At 36.2% G+C, this 16,182-nt stretch overlaps 3 protein-coding genes across 5 annotated transcripts; 2 read left to right on the plus strand and 1 right to left on the minus strand.

The window, feature by feature from the left end:
* The first annotated feature begins 546 nt into the window (after nucleotides 1–546).
* Nucleotides 547–4,983, plus strand: LOC18107394 (RHOMBOID-like protein 9, chloroplastic). Of its 2 annotated transcripts, XM_024589395.2 has the most exons (8): nucleotides 547–715; nucleotides 1,660–2,017; nucleotides 2,096–2,197; nucleotides 3,066–3,282; nucleotides 3,421–3,586; nucleotides 3,936–4,106; nucleotides 4,259–4,413; nucleotides 4,599–4,983. In XM_024589395.2, the coding sequence occupies exons 1-8, from the start codon at nucleotides 584–586 to the stop codon at nucleotides 4,834–4,836; spliced, it is 1,539 nt and encodes a 512-aa protein (XP_024445163.1). In that variant the 5' UTR covers nucleotides 547–583; the 3' UTR covers nucleotides 4,837–4,983. The 2 variants fall into 2 exon arrangements, with proteins under 2 accessions (XP_024445163.1, XP_024445162.1); XM_024589394.2 differs by having other exon boundaries at nucleotides 1,660–2,197.
* A 148-nt stretch (nucleotides 4,984–5,131) lies between these two features.
* LOC112324798 (membrane protein PM19L) lies at nucleotides 5,132–7,323 on the plus strand. The gene is made up of 4 exons (XM_024589398.2): nucleotides 5,132–6,138; nucleotides 6,231–6,408; nucleotides 6,774–6,822; nucleotides 6,970–7,323. Exons 1-4 carry the CDS (start codon nucleotides 6,003–6,005, stop codon nucleotides 7,138–7,140), a joined length of 534 nt encoding a protein of 177 aa, XP_024445166.1. The 5' UTR covers nucleotides 5,132–6,002; the 3' UTR covers nucleotides 7,141–7,323.
* A 2,685-nt stretch (nucleotides 7,324–10,008) lies between these two features.
* Nucleotides 10,009–15,303, minus strand: LOC18107392 (ultraviolet-B receptor UVR8). Of its 2 annotated transcripts, none has more exons than XM_006373386.3 (11): nucleotides 15,159–15,303; nucleotides 14,921–15,065; nucleotides 14,424–14,534; nucleotides 14,210–14,270; nucleotides 13,759–13,877; nucleotides 13,213–13,298; nucleotides 12,848–13,049; nucleotides 12,201–12,254; nucleotides 11,522–11,635; nucleotides 10,753–10,809; nucleotides 10,009–10,467 (listed from the first exon to the last, which is right to left on the minus strand). In XM_006373386.3, exons 1-11 carry the CDS (start codon nucleotides 15,185–15,187, stop codon nucleotides 10,267–10,269), a joined length of 1,179 nt encoding a protein of 392 aa, XP_006373448.1. In that variant the 5' UTR covers nucleotides 15,188–15,303; the 3' UTR covers nucleotides 10,009–10,266. The 2 variants fall into 2 exon arrangements, 1 of the variants encoding a protein (XP_006373448.1); XR_008057837.1 differs by having other exon boundaries at nucleotides 10,357–10,467; nucleotides 10,753–10,835.
* Nucleotides 15,304–16,182: the final 879 nt, after the last annotated feature.

The raw sequence follows: 16,182 nt of genomic DNA on the forward strand, positions 1-16,182 counted from the left end.
ATAAGAAAAAGGGATCATATTATATATGAAAGTGAAAAAAACATGTAAAAAATTGATGTTCTGAGCACGTAAAAAAAGCCCAAATAAATTACAATATTTAGATAATTTATCAAGCTCAATAATTATCAATGTCAACTTCAAAAGATTGACTTGGTGGTCAGAGATAATATATTTTTTTTATTTAACTAAATTCATATTTTGAAAACGATATTAAAAAAAAATTATTGAATTCCTTTAAATATTTCTAGAAGACGTGAGAATGATGTGCTGTTAATTAAAATTAGTTACTAATGAGATTTAATTTTTATTATGTGAAAATTGATTAAAAATATTATTTATGATCGAATAAAAAAACCAGCATGAGTGTAAGTTTTATCGTAGACGTGATCTCCGTGAACCACATTTTGTGGGTTCATGAAAATCCATGGTGGGGCAAATCCAGTACCACAAATAAGGTGGGAATTTCCATAAGCCACACGTGGCAGCATTTAAATGGGCCAACAAAGATAAGAAAAGGATAACTAGATTGCGGCTGATCCTTAACAGCTATTTCACTTCCAAGATTCTTGCAATAAGAACATTAATGCAAGTACCAGGAAAGTGCATCCTTAACTGCTCTCTGCGACACTTCTTATTCGTTCCAAGTTTCTGTGGCTTCACGGCAAAGTTTGTCGTTCTTGGCAGTTGGCGGTGCATTAACTGCCATCCTTTTATGGTTCTCCTCCATTCCTTTACCCTCCTTTTTTCTGGTTTGGCTATCTTGCTTCTGTGATCATTTTCTTTCTCTCTGAACTATGAAGTTTTTTAATAAACGATTGCTACTCACTTCAATGAACTGAGAAATAAGCAAGAAAAAGGAGGAGAATTCCTTCTCCTTTCTCTTCTTTCAATATATTAATGTTGCACTCTGAAGTTCTTGTTCAAAACAAGAGATTTTGTGTTTTTGGTGAATACCATCGTGCCAGTTCACACACTTCTTCAATTTTAGTTCAGGCTTGGCATATCCAAACCTGTACTAGTCATGAATTGGTGTATTTGGGTTCTTCCACATGAAGTTGGCTTCCTTAAACTGAGCAGGTGCTGGGGTAGATTGTAGCACAGAGGGACTTCCAAGAACACATTTTTTGACATGAAACTTTAATTTATTGCATTAGACACCTGACTTTATCATTTCAGTGGTTACTGTTTACTGTGCAAACAAAGCACTATAGAGTGTGTTGAACGCTAGTTGTGGCTTAAAAACATCATTTATAAGCATACGAGATAGCTTCTTAATTATCTAGAAGATATTTTTAAGAAAGCAGTTTTTGTCAATTTTCACTTGGGAATAGCAATGTTTTCCATAACCATAACTCCCTCAAAATATTTATAATCTGAGTGATTATGTTGTTTGAATTTTCTTCTCTCAACGTAGTGAAATAAAATCTTTACCGTGCAATAGGTCTGTCGGATCGGATTCTTGTCCCTTTGGATTGACTAGCTGATGTGAAGAGTAGCATTTCTGCTGTATTTATGTATTTTCTTGAAACTGAAAATGATATTGATTGTAGCTGTTTAGAACAGATTTCTAAGTACAATCGTAATTCGACAGACAGTTTTTTTTCTTCTCTCTTCCAGAGTTCTAGTTGCTGATATCATTTTGTTCGGTTGATTTTGCAGGTTTACATGGCTGTAGTTCCAATATGCTACAAAATCCCCTGTAAAGATCATACTCTCTCAATTCGAAATTTAGCAAGGCAACACGAGAGAGGTCTTCTTTGTGCCTGTTCTGCTTTTGCACAGGGGGGCAGTTACCTCTCAATTTCAAGTGATGTGCAGAGGAATTGGCCAGTAATATATACAACTGCTGATGTTCTGGTGAAAGTTAAGACTAGAGGTAGGACGAATGCTTCAAAAGGAACGATTCTTAACCAGGGTCTCTTGAAATTTCAGAGCGTGATGGACGTACCCCACCTGCATAAAATCCACAGAACAAGTAGAGAAAATCTCTCTGTGGCGTGCTGTGCATCAAAGTCTGGTACAAATGAGAAGCAACTGAGATTATTAGATTCTTACTTTGGAAAACTCCAAGATAATGTAAGTGAGCCCTCTTCAGATTCTTGTAACGAGAGGACAGATTTTTTGGATACAAGAGTGCAAATCAATGTGAAGGAGGAGCTGGAATATCTAAATGCTTATCTTGACAAGGTTGATAAAGGTAAGTTATCATGTCCCCAATATTTATATTAGTAGATTTTGATTGCTAGAGTGACTCCTGGACTAGGACATTTGTGTGCACATAAATGCAAGTAATGTTAGGATTATAGCATCAGTATCACAAACTACAAAATCTGGCTACTCGAAAACCATGAATCTCCTTTTACATGAGAGTAATGGCTGTGCAGCTGCAGCCCTTACAGTATTCTATGATAATTACAGAAAAACGCTAGAAGAGGATCTCACCTGTAGCCCAGTCCAGTCACGACAACTTGCTTATTGGGAGAAGATTTTAAGAATTTAGATTAGAAAAGAATAACAGATTTAGCAGTTCAGGTTCACGACAAATATCGATTTGTCAATGCATTGAAGGCAAAAAATTTACCAATAAGCAGCCTGCTGAAACATGTAAACTTTCCAGTCCCTTATTTTCCACCCCAGAATTAGTTGAAAGATTTTTTAGTCATTCCAAGCTCAAATAGTTTTTTTTGTTGTTCCTGCTCTTTTACTTTAGTTTTCAGGCAGCTCAGTAATTTTCAAGCTCTACCCTTCACTGTGTCCATTTTTCCAACACACCTTAATTAACCACACTCTGCACCATTGAGGAGCAACAGCAGAAGCCAACTTCCTTGTTGTCCATTTACTTTTCTAAGAAACAGAATTAGCTAGTGTGATATACACTATTTTTTATGCTGTCTTTATTCAGGCTATACTTGCAGATTCATGTAGTGGATAACATTTCATATCATTCATATTAAAACTTATCAGCACTATTTAGTTCTTTTAGCTCTGGGTGATTTTATCACCTTTTCCTCGATTATGCTTTCCTGCTGACAAAAAATTGATTAAATTTTTCTGCGTGCCTCCAGATGCAAACTTAGAGAATAATGTATCATCAACTTTCAATGATGAAGCTACGGAGGAAAATCCAATAGTAAAACCAATATCAGTCAGTAAAGAATCTAGAAGAGATAATGAAGAGAGACTGAGAAGTTTCAGGAATCTGAGAAATCAGTATGTTGAAAGTGGTTCGAGGAGGTCTGAAGCTTTAGAGCAAAATTATGAAACCTCTTATTTCTACTTAATGTAAGTCATATCCTGTCTTGATGAAGTCCTAGTTCCATCGCAGGATGTCATGTTGTCTTCTTTTCTTCTAGAATAGTTTCATAGTTGCTATTTCATGGCATTCTAGATAATATTGCTGCCTATCATATTTGAATGCAGAGGTACACTGGCTTCCATAAATATTGCCGTTTTTCTGTTCGAAATTGCTAGTCCGGTGAGGAATTCCGAATTTGCGCTCTTTTCACTCCCTCTGTTATATGGCGCAAAGATAAATGAATTGATCCTAGTTGGAGAGTGGTGGAGGCTTGTGACACCAATGTTTCTGGTACAAGATTGACAAATGGGTTCGTGTTCCCATTCTATTACTGTTTTCCATCTCTCTTGATTAACAAGGCAAATGTTGGAACTTGAAAGTAGCAACAATCACCTTGTTCATTACAGGAGGCAATTTTATCCATAGCAACTTGGATCCATTTCAAGTCTGCATTTGTCATTTTAAAACGTTATTATCCGTACTTGAGATAAATTACTGTCGTAAATGTTGTAATTAATGAAGTAAACTCATAATACTTGGCATGCAGGAAACAGTTTATCAGTTCGAGTTTTTGCAAGACTGATGCATTGTTACTTTGACATTGCAAAATGTAGTCTCTAATACTTAATGGTATATGCAGCACTCTGGAGCTTTTCATGTGGTTCTTGGATCTTGGTCACTGCTTACCTTTGGGCCTGAAGTTTGTCGAGGTTATGGTTCCTTTACATTTTTCTTGATATACGTGCTTGGAGGAATTTCAGGAAACTTGACAAGCTTTCTCCACACACCAGAGCCAACTGTTGGTGGCACAGTAAGCACCATTTCACCTCCTCTTTTTTGCTTCCCTTATTTCCTTATTTCTTTACATACTTGTCAGTAAGTTAGTAATTTGTTTTCCAGGCCCAGATGTTTCAAAGATATGCCAGTAATATGTTGGCTATTTAAACTTTGATATTAATGCAGGGACCAGTATTTGCCATTATTGGAGCTTGGCTCATTTATCAGAATCAAAATAAGGATGTAATATCGAAGGATGATTTTGATCGTATGTTCCAGAAGGCAGTAATCACTACTGCTGTTAGCTTCATCTTGAGCCATTTTGGTCCAATCGATGACTGGTAAGATAACTGCTAATAATTCATAAAAGATATTTCTCTTGACCACATAATCATATAGATACAAGATTATTGGAACTTGAGAAGGATTGAATAGAAACATAATGGGAAGAACAGTAAGCATAAAATGGTTTTGCTGTACTCTGCTACATGGATAGTTAAGCCTTTTTACCCGCTACATTCTGTAGGACACATTTGGGAGCAGTTTTGACAGGCATAGTTTATGGTTTTTTCACGTGTGCAACTCTACAATTGGATGATGCGTCTTCAAGAAGTGGTCAAGATGAAGGCATTGCGCTTGTTAAAAGACATGCAGATCCTTGTAAATCACTCATTATATTCACCATCTTCATTCTCTTCTTAAGCTCTATGCTTTTCTTTGTTGAACCTCCCCTAGAAACAGTAGTCCTTGAAGACTCCGTATAGTTGTGAAAACATAGGATTCAAAATCTCGCTTTTACTTTTCAAGACCAATATAGAAAGTCTCTGAGTGGTTTAGTTGGAAAAAGAATAGACAGATGTGTGCGTATATATAGAATAAAGTTCTGTAATAAACATCTTTTTTTTTCTGGCTGTGTAGGAGTTTTTCTGCTCTATTTTGAAGATAATGGAACCTGCTTCAATATAGTGGAATTTCAAAATTCTGAAACCATATATCAAATGGGACTATGTGGTACCAAATTCCATATCACTTCTCTAATCAGTACCTCGTAGTCAGGTGGCCATTAACTGAAGTTTGTAGAAATTAACCATCTATGCGATTGTTCCTGCCTAGCTCACTAAACAAGCTAACCCAACAAAATTCACTACATTTGGCTTACCAGGATTTGAATTTTCGGTCAAAGCTTCACTGTATGCATCGCATTACTGCAGTTCGTAACTCAAAATACTGTCAGGTCATATAGCAATACCTATGCTTAATTAAATCCCTGAGGTCCCCCATGCATCCTGTCACTGAGACCACTCAAAAGGGGAAAAAAAACTAGCCTTCTTGTTTGTTCTGTGAATTTGTAAAAGAAAAAGACAGTGAAAAATTATAATTCATTTTAAAAAAGAGCATGTTAGGACAGAAGAGTTGGCTTCAATCTTGATCCCCTGTGACATGAGCTGCTGTGTACTGTGGCCTTGTGCATGTCGCAAACGTGTCACTTCTTTTTCTCTTGATTTCCTTTTGTAGTGGATTTTTCTTTGATGTTCTTTTGAGGGTCAGTCAATGACAAGTGCCCTAGTACATTCTATCCCCTTCTAGTCCTATTACATCACCAGTAAATAAATCAATGCGAATCTCTTTAAAAAGTAGCTACTTCCAGAAGGAAGAAGATAAAGCTGGAACTAATCTTTGGAACCTCAACAAGCTCTTTTTGTTTGTTTATATGTATCCAAACAATCCCTATGTCCCTCCACGTTTAAGACCCTGCATCCTTCCGCAAACACACACCAGCGAGGTCAGGTCCCACGTTAAGGGCCACGTAAACCCTAACCGTTTTTTCACCAACATTAACAAAACCCCACAAGCCCTTCTCTTTCTGAGATTACTCTGAAGAGAGCGCGTTTTTGGATTTGAATAAAAGCTCGGATTTTTAGTGGTCTTGATGATGGCTGTTGGAAGGGATAGTAAAGATTTAATAGGTCCACTTTTAGCAGTGAACTTGGTATTTTATCTCATTGTGCTTGGGCTAGCAGGTTGGTCAGTTGACAAATACATCAATGGTGAACAGAATCACCCACGTAAGTACTCTCGATCTTTAATCTGCAGTTCTTTTGCTCTTGAGATACCAATTAGTGCTAGCTTGGGTCTGACACTTTTATGCTATTTTCAGATTTGGGTGGCAATCCAGCAACAAGCTTCATGTTGATATATGCACTGCTAAGTGGGGTAATTGGTGCTAGTTCAATGCTTGTTGGGTTTGTCCATCTTCGTGCATGGAGAAATGATAGTTTAGCAAGTGCAAGTGCCATGGCAATCATTTCTTGGGCTATTACTGCCCTTGCTTTTGGGTATGTTCTCTCTGGCTAAAATTGAGCCTGAACATTGCACTTCTGAAGTACAATTGTATTTGCTTTAAAAAATAAAATCTCTCTGATTTCTTTTGCAAATCATCGAGACTTTGGCAGTGTTTAGGATGTTTGTGGTAAGGGGATTTCTTTTAACTCTACAAATACTTTGTTGGAGGCTTGGGATGGAGTTGGAGAACTTTTTGATGATGAATCCTGTATAAGTTACACTTACAGAAAGAAACTGTATATAGAATACATTTAGGAATCTGTATTTCACTTATTCTTTTGTTCTTAATTCAAGTAACATTGATCAAATTAAATATGATTACACTCTCTATCTAATCTGGTTGAGTTTCTTGTTGTAGATTTGAATGCAAGCAAATCTTATTAGGAGGACACAGAGGAAAAAGATTGGTAAGAACTCTAAAGTGGATAGTTTATATTAGCCATCTACTATCCGAAGGCAATATTTTTCTGAGCTTTTGGCTAAAAGAAGAGCTAGAAAAGCTCTCCTATATTGCTACCTTATCACTACCTTAATAACTGGTGATGTGCATGCAGAAAACTTTGGAAGCACTGATTATAATATCACTCCTAAGTCAGTTCCTGTATGTGGTGCTTCTCCACGCTGGGTTTTTCAGGAGCAGATACGGACCTGGTTATCATAATTATGGCAGTGATTCTGTCGGCGACATCCCCGTGGGCAATGAGCCACATATGTCTAGCACCTGAGCATGAAAGTTCTGGCATGTCTCTGTTTATATGCATCGAACTTGCAGAACCTACGTTTCTTTACTACTACATGCTTGTGCTGAGCCATGTCCAAGACATTCAATTATGGTGTCAGAAGGAAATACAATCAAGAATCTGATATAGTATGGTTGCTCAAATAATACAAGAATTTTTTTCTGCCAAGTGGACCTTTTGATTTATTCATATACAAGAGACAATCAGGCATCAGCTAATCAAAATATTGAAACATTATCAGATGATTCAGATGTATAAAAAATCTCTGATGTACCTAAGAGGAGTTATCATTTACTAAAAGTGACAGGTGAATGGTATACTTACAGCAGCAACAGAGAATGTCCTATCACCAACTTCTGAAAGAATTGTCATGGCGAGGGACTTGGTTAACCCCTGGTCATAAGTAACAAGAAGATATGAAAACTAAGCATGGTGACAGTAAAATTTTGTGTTAAAGAGAAAATAGTTAATTGAGTTCATGATCATACCTGTTATGTGAGGAGGCTCATTTTCGCCAGGATGCTAGAATCTGGCAGGTAGAAGATGGTAGAGAAAATAGAGAGAAAAATAATCAGATAGCTTTATTCTGGGGCACTTTGCTTGATCATAAATGTTCACTGGGAAGACAGACTTAATTAAGACATCATTTGATGCCCTATAAACGACTACCAAAACATTAAAGAATACAATGGTTAGGTTAATTTGTCGAAAACAGAAAGTACTGCTGGTTGATTTTATATGGTTAATGCTCATAAAGAAATCTCGTGTACAAGGAATCTCCAAATTGTAACACTTGTTTAATTATATTTGCCTGTAAAGTTTGACCTCTTTCATTTTGGCTTCTGATATCTCTGCGATATAATATTTGAGCAATGATATAAATCACAAGGAAAGTAAGTTGTAGCTTATGCTTTGGAGATTTAGAACCTTATAAACATTAGTTAGGAGCAATTTATAACTTGGTATAAGAACTTAGAATGCTAGTTAGGAAGCAAGTATCTGAGGAAGGCTACCTACTCCTACATCCAAGTCCTTATTCCCCAGATATTCTCATCATAATGAACCCATTAATTATTTGACCCTAATTTACACGAACCAGTTTTATGAGCAAAAGATTGAAAAGTGCTTATTTGTCCTTTAATATTTTCATCTGGTACTCTTTTTATTTTTATTTTTGTAAGAAAGATATCATAAGCCCCGTTTGCGCGCACCACACTAAATCTCTTCTCCCCAAACAAGGCTGTCAATAACATGGCATGCCCGTGGCCATCAATATTAATGTGCAGAGGGAATAGAGGGATTCGAACTGAAAAACATAGAAAGAGCATACCTCTTGGCCCTAGCTCTTCAGCAACTCAGCCACCCATTCATGGTTATTTCATCTGGTACCGGTATAGAACATTCAATGCCTAAAAGTCTATATCCTGGCCTATAAAGTTGCATCCTAGGAAGAGAAAGCCACTAATCATGCAGAGTTGGAATGATAAATTCCAATCCAAAAACTTGAAGCTATAATATATTGAAGAACTATCTTAACGCAGAAAATTAAATTGTTAGATGAGGTTTTAAAAGTGACTTTATATTACTCTGTAACGTATAGGAATAGAAAATGAGTTGCAGAGAAAAAATATGAATATTGGAATGAAGTGAAGAGCAAGAAGTTAGGTTTACAGGCGAAGCCATGCTACTGCATCTCCTGGTCACTAGGACTCAATCCCAAATTCCGACTTTGAAAAGATAGTTTGTCTCAATGTATATATTGTCTCCTTGAGCTGTAAAGGGTATTCTGAGTTGCATAAACAATAAAAAGACAATTCCTCAAAATATAAACTCCTTCAGCTTAATGATAAAAGCACAAGAATTTCCTGTACATGAACTTATCCTGACAGGAATAAGATTAGAGAAGTAACATTAATTATTACATGAACTTATCCTTAACAGGAAATACGTACTATATTGCAAATTAGCCACTGTTTTCTTTTCAAGTATATATATTCCTATGTTGGTTTGTATATATTAATAATACATTTCCGATAATGCTTCAGGTTCCGAATTTCCTATATTGTTCTGCCCTTGCATGCCTGGCTACCTCCCACCGTCAACATCGTACATACAACTCAAATACGCTCAGTTACCGAGCAACAATTCTGCTTCATCAATTTTCTCCCGCGCGTCAGAAAGATGAGTTTCTTGTTGGCATGTTTTGGTATGAGCTCTCATCAAACTTATTCCTTTTAATTGTTCCTGTTTTTTGTTGTGTTTTAATTTCTAAATTTAATTTCTAATTAGCAGCTTCGTGGAAATTCTCTGTTTTTTGCTTGCATGTTGTTTCCGGACAATAATTCCTTTTCTATTTCTATTAATACTTGCTCCTCGTATTTTATAAAAAATAAAAAATTCACCTTATTTGCGTCACCTTCTCTAATATTTTTCAGGGGACAATAACTCAAAGAAACCAAAAACTCCTCCCGCACAAATAGTTGAATCCCGTCCTGCAGCTGCCAAGGGAGCGGCCAGAGATGCAACTTCAAGCAAAGAGACATTCTACGTCATGCCTGAGAGGACTGGTATTGGTGGCCAAAGAGAGATCGATCATGATGCTGCCGCTGCAGCGTCGGGACAGATGTACGAGTCTTTTTTAATGCACCGTGCACATGCAATATCGAAAGCTCCTACAATCTCAGCGAGGGGTCGCTCTTTTTAGCTAGAAAGGAGATAAAACCCTCGGTTTTTTAGCTTCATACTGATTGATTATTACCATGCAATTCTCTTCCTTATTATGTCGATGTTGAATTGTTGTGCGCGCGTTTAGAATCACTTGAGAGATGATAAGAAGGGATGGAGTCAGGTTGATAGCGCCGAAAGCTAGGTTGAAGATTTCATCATTACAAGGACAGTATTCAATTAATAGTTATCACTTAACAGTCACCAGAATGCTTGAAATCCATGGCCCTGACATGAAAATTGAACAGCTCTTCCTGTAAGTAATGTGGCAAAGTCGAATACCATCCCAATCACCAGGAAGTAATACAGACAATTATCCTACGTTAATGTTCTCTGCGTTGGTCTTGCATTGTCTAGTTCAGACTTTTAGACACAATCATGTCATATCTATTTAGAATCACCAGTGTGCCATTCCACAATGGCCAGGGTATGGCGACCTCCACTAGCAACAAGTTTAGCAATCCAGCGTCCCGCATCTCCACTGTCAGTAAGATTTTTAGGAGGTGGGATGTCTATTGGCACTTCCATTGGTTGGCCTGTAGTCACCTTCCTCCCATATCCAAGTCGTCCATGGTCACCTCGACCAAACTGCAAGAAAAACCGGTCAGTATATATTACTGGTCAATATTAAAACAAAAGTCATTTGCTAAGAAAGTGGTTGAAATGCAAGCATCTATACCTCCGTAAGTTTTTTTTAAGCGTTCATGGAGGCAATTATATTAAGAGGCAGTGACATAATAAATATACACGGATGCGGGATATAGGAATCAACCTCTATGATTCTGCCAGTGAAAGGTGACTACAAGGAGGAATAAAAACTGCACTCCAACCATATATCATGCCATTGGAATAGAAAGAGCTGATTATACTTACTGTATACATCCGTCCATCACGTGTCAATGCAACTGAATGAGTCCCGCCACAAGATACCTGGATCACCAATAAATCAGTTCAATCTTGAACCAAGTGAAGATATTAGACTGGTTAACCATAGCATGCTACGAAATAGTAACGATTCAAATTTATCTCTGTTAGAATCAATTCCAATAATGAGAATTGTCATGACAAACACAAATATGGGCTGCAAATATTGGGCATCACTACAAATTATATTAAAAAACGCAAGACTTGCAAGTCATCATCAAACAGTTCTCAGAGCTCCTACATCTCCTTGCATGGGTTGATTGAAAACCTGTTGCCGTACTTGATTAAGTGCTCTTAATTACAGTATTACTATTAACAATTTACTAAGATGGCTGGAAATACGCACCCAAAACTCCAGTGAAAATGGGCCCCACAAATGAGTGAGCATGTAATCCAGTCATTTACTTTGTAGAAATGGTTCCCCGCCATTTCAAGTCCAGGTTTAGTTTCAAGTTTAAGCAAAATTTACCAAACACTCAGAGTCCTCAAAAAGACCGAACATCTTTTAACATACTATGGCCACAAGCGATGATCTTTATCAACCGATATAAATGAGCATTTTCGTACATATATGCCTTATCCTGTGGAACTTGTTATTTTACAATCCTCTAATACACCAAGACAAGCAAAAGGAAGCCAAATAATTTGTAATATATACAAAGTGCAATTAAGAACTTCCAAGAGTACCCAAAAGCATATGGCACAATGTTGATAATACCTGAACAATGTCCTCCCCTACTAAAAGATTAACCCTTTGGGGAACCATTTTACTGCTCTTGTCATTATCTCCAAAACCCAACCTTCCATGTTCACCTCTTCCCCAGCCATACACCTGCAAAAGAAGGCATAGGTATTATGCAAGAAGTTATTTTCATCTCAAATATTAAAGACAAAGAAAACCAGATTAGGTAACGTAGCATAAGCGACATGGCAAGTAAAACCTGATTCTCCTTAAAAACAAAATTACAAGGAAGCTAGATTTATTCACAGAGCATATTATTAATGGAGACAGTTCCCAGACTAAGAGGGAGGGTATGCAGTGATTTCAAATAAGAAAAATCCAATTCAAGCGTCATGAAAAAATCTGAGAGGAGAAGGGGGAATAAGGCCTCAAAGCCAATATCTAAAAGCAAAACTTTAACTTAAAATACAACCTTTTCAAGAAAAATAAGTATGGATTTTAAGATCCTAAGCTAGGAAAGTTCTGCCACTTAAAATTCTAGTACAGTTGAATAACAAAAATGATACAAACAAATGAATAAAACAATAAGCTCAAGTTGTAAAAAATAAAATAGAACAAACTTCTCGCTATTTGCAGTCGTGCACTAGAACAAGTCATAAAAATGACAAGCATGTAGTCAACTTATGAAACTTTTAGATTCAAAGAGCATATTTACCTCCCCATCATCAGTCAATGCAGTAGAATGCCATCCACCAGCAGCAATATCAACCTAGACATACACTCAGGCTATTGTAGATATGAAAATGAAATTAAGCACAAAATGTCTAAAGTTTTAACAATAAAGAAAACTCATTCTATATCACCAACATTAACAATCAAAATCTAGAGTGTAAGCCTTCATTAGAAGTTAACAAGTTGCTGGACATCTTTAAAATGCAGATTCTCTACATCACCAAGGTTTCAACACGGATCTTTACCGCTTTTATAAGCTTTAATATCTACAGAACTAAATTGAAAAGTGATACCTTGATCATGTCAATGCACTATACATAAGGCCACTCTCACACTGGATGATGCCGATCTTTTCAGAGAAATGTTCCAAACAACCAATTATAGAAAACAGGCATATTTTCCAAGGATTTATTCAGGTAATCTGGGAAAAAGGATTTTCACAAAAGAAAAAAAAAGCAGCAGCAGCAACAACAATTGCGAACCCAATCATCAATAAAATCATAACACTTTAGAAGCCACGTGTTCAGATCAATTTTTTTTGAGAAACTGTATTATGCAAGTAACCATGCCTAGTGAAATGGAAGGAAACAAATCATCAAATGTCAAGGGACTTAAGAATGTGATACAAACCAAAGTGAGACCAGAAAGTCCTTGGACAGTAATAGGTTGAGATCTTGGCTGGGTATCACCGGTTCCAAGCTGTCCATATTCATTATTACCCCAAGCCCATAAAGTTCCATCTTCTTGAAGAGCTAAATTATGAAATGCTCCAACTGCAATGAGCCTCACTCTTTCAAGGCCTTGTACACGCACAGGGACAGATATCTGCTTTCTGCAAATAAGTAAACAATGTGAGCAATGAATATACATTAAAACAGCTACAATACGAGGACACAGCAAGCTATAAATACAAGTACACTTCCAAAGCATGTAACATGGACAAGAAACAGGGATATCTAAAAACATAATTGACAGTTAAGTCAAGGAAACTGTACATGTCTCCAGGAGGCCATGGTTGACCCCAGCTCCATACATGCCCTTCACGTGTGAGAACCACAGAGTGAGTACCCCCAGCAGCTACCTAACATATCAGCAATTAGAACAGACAGAAAACCAATATTCCAATTTAACATACAAGTGCAATACTCAAATACAGAAGTGAGGTAAGCAAAATCAAATCTGTAAGTAGTACGCATGCTAGTCTCAAAGTGGTATGATGCATACAACTGATACTTATGGCTTACATCTCAATGAGTAAGACGCCACCAGCAGAAAAATATGGATTCCAAAACTATAATTAATCTATTTCCACATTAAGAAGAAAAAAGTAACATGCTGTAATATATTTTAAAGGGCCAGGATTACAACTCATGCATTCTACGGTCTCAAATACCATTCTTAAGTATTCATGTCACCCTAATGTTATCTGTCAACCTTCTTGAGTTGACTTATTATTAACTCACTGAGAAATACCTTGAAAAATATGTTAACCGTCCTCTTCTATGTATTCATGGGAGAGAGAATAGAATCCAAAAAATCACCTGGCGAACTACAAGTTTTGATGCACAACGTTGGGGAATGACTATATCCCTTCTCAAAGGCCTCCCAGTGTCATCTTTCCTCTCGGGTTCTTCACCACACTGGCCATATTCATTTCCACCTACATTGTCCAAGATACATCATATTTAGATTCACCATTCATCACAAGTGACATCCCCACTAGTCCTTCCACAGGTATACAAACAATGAGCAACCTAACTACAATCACAAGAAAGAATAGCAGAAAAAGTAATGAACATGAGTCATGATTCATCCATAAAAGATCATTGTATTTTCTGCACTCTTTTCTTACATACAGCAATGAACCAAACCAAGCAACATTACTCGGATAGGAGAAGAAAAATGATCCTGACATATCAATGATTCATTCTCATAAGCAGATGATGGGATGATTAATAAGAGAACGGAAATTAAAAAGGGACCATTGCATACCCCAAGCATAAGCACGTCCTTGATCATCAACAGCCAAACAATGCCATCCACCAATAGCCGCCTAAAAATCAAGAAACCCAAAAACCAAATATTAGAAGAAAAATGATTAACATTCACAAACACACATACAGACCAGTCCTCGCATAACCAAAGGAAAGCATAGTTACAATGATTTCAAAAAACTAATAATAATAAAACAAAGAAAAACTATTACCTGAACAATGTTGACATTAGCAAGAGCCTTGACCTGGCTAGGAATGTTCTCAGTCTTGGTCTCCGGTGGATGCCCTAATGTCCCTCTTTGGTTCCAACCCCAAGTAAACAACTAGCAACATCAATCAAAACATTTTTTTTTATCCCCATTTATCTAAACACACTAAAAAACAAACAAACATACATAAACAAGAGCACCCTCAACAATTCATTCAAGTTGATCATTTTTTTTCAATCCTGGCTCGAATCCAAATCAATTATCAATAACTCAATTAATTACTGTAATCCAAATAAATTTAAGTTTTATTTCACTAAAAATTTTAACTACTTTAACCGTCAGAAACTTAAAGGAATCAAAATTAAAAATTTTACTATAACAAGAAGTAAAAAAAATCTGAACTTTCAATCAACAAACTTAAATCAATTACTTTTCTTTTAACCATTTATACTAGTATTTCCTTTCACAGTTAAGAAAGAGAAGGGTAAGAAAAGAGAAACCTTGCCGTCATCACAAATGGCAAGAGAGTTGCGGCTTCCAGCAACAACAGAGCGAACTTTGTAAGGCTCAAGAGCTTTGACAATGCAAACCCATTCTTTTTCTTCGTTATTTCCTATCCCTAGTTGTCCATCCTCACCTGATCCCCTGTTTGTTATTTCACAAACAAAATTAAACCAAAAACACTTCCATCATAATTTTAATGCAGTTAAGAGTCAGTGAGAGAGATAGAGTAGTTACCAGGCAATCACAGAGGACTCAGTTGCCATTAGAAATGGAGAAGCTTGGGGTGTCTTACCCCCTGTACTAAAAAACTTGAGAAAGTTAGTGAAGGCTCTCTTGTTTTTTTTTTTTCATTTCCCTCTTCTTCTTTTTTTCATTTAATTTTGTACGTCTCTCTCTCTCTTTTAATTTTTTTTTCTACAATATTTACATGGTTTATTTTTAAATTTAAACGGTTTTAATTAATAAATTTTTTTATGTTAATTTTTTTTATTTATTTTTTTAATTAACGTGAATGTCTGAGTCAACTTGCGTGTATCTTAACTAATCTCATGGACTCTGAAGTTAATAACCATGTAATCTTCCAGTGGCTATCATATTAACAACCATAAGGGTTGAGCTTGAGACCACAGGGAGAGCAAACCCCTTGGTCCCAAGTTTTTACCACTGAGTCACCTACTAGATGGAATTAGACTTTTTTTTATCTATAAGCCAAGTTATTTTTTAACTAATGAAGTCAATTAGTTTATATGGGGTAATTCATACACAGTTTAATTTTAAACTTGGATTGTCAAAATATTGAGTTGTGAGGTTTTTTTCTGTCAATCTCATCCTTTTTTTTCTTAATTTTATCCCCAAAACTTTTTATCGGTTAAGTTAACTAGATTGTATTGAACCAACTCTCACACGATTTTATTTTAAACTCAAACTAAGAGTTATATCAAGAGATTTTAAAATTGATTAATTGTGTTGGATTTAATAATAATTTCAAATAATTTTTTACTACTTATATATATCTTTTATTATATTAAAAAAGTTAATCTAATCCGGATATATTATATTAAAAAGGGGAGGTTTTTAAAGAGTGTTTTTTCAGGTTAGTGGTGGTAATGGGTTTGGGGTATGGTAACAGTGGGAGGTTTATAAAGAATTTGTTTTTGAGGTTACTGGTGGCGCAGTGGGATTGAGGTATGGTATAAAACTCCTCCAGCTCAATTAGTTGATTAACAAAATTTAGACTAATTAAGAATCATGTTGAATT

This window comes from Populus trichocarpa, chromosome 17, assembly GCF_000002775.5.
Source record: "Populus trichocarpa isolate Nisqually-1 chromosome 17, P.trichocarpa_v4.1, whole genome shotgun sequence".
NCBI lineage: Eukaryota > Viridiplantae > Streptophyta > Magnoliopsida > Malpighiales > Salicaceae > Populus > Populus trichocarpa.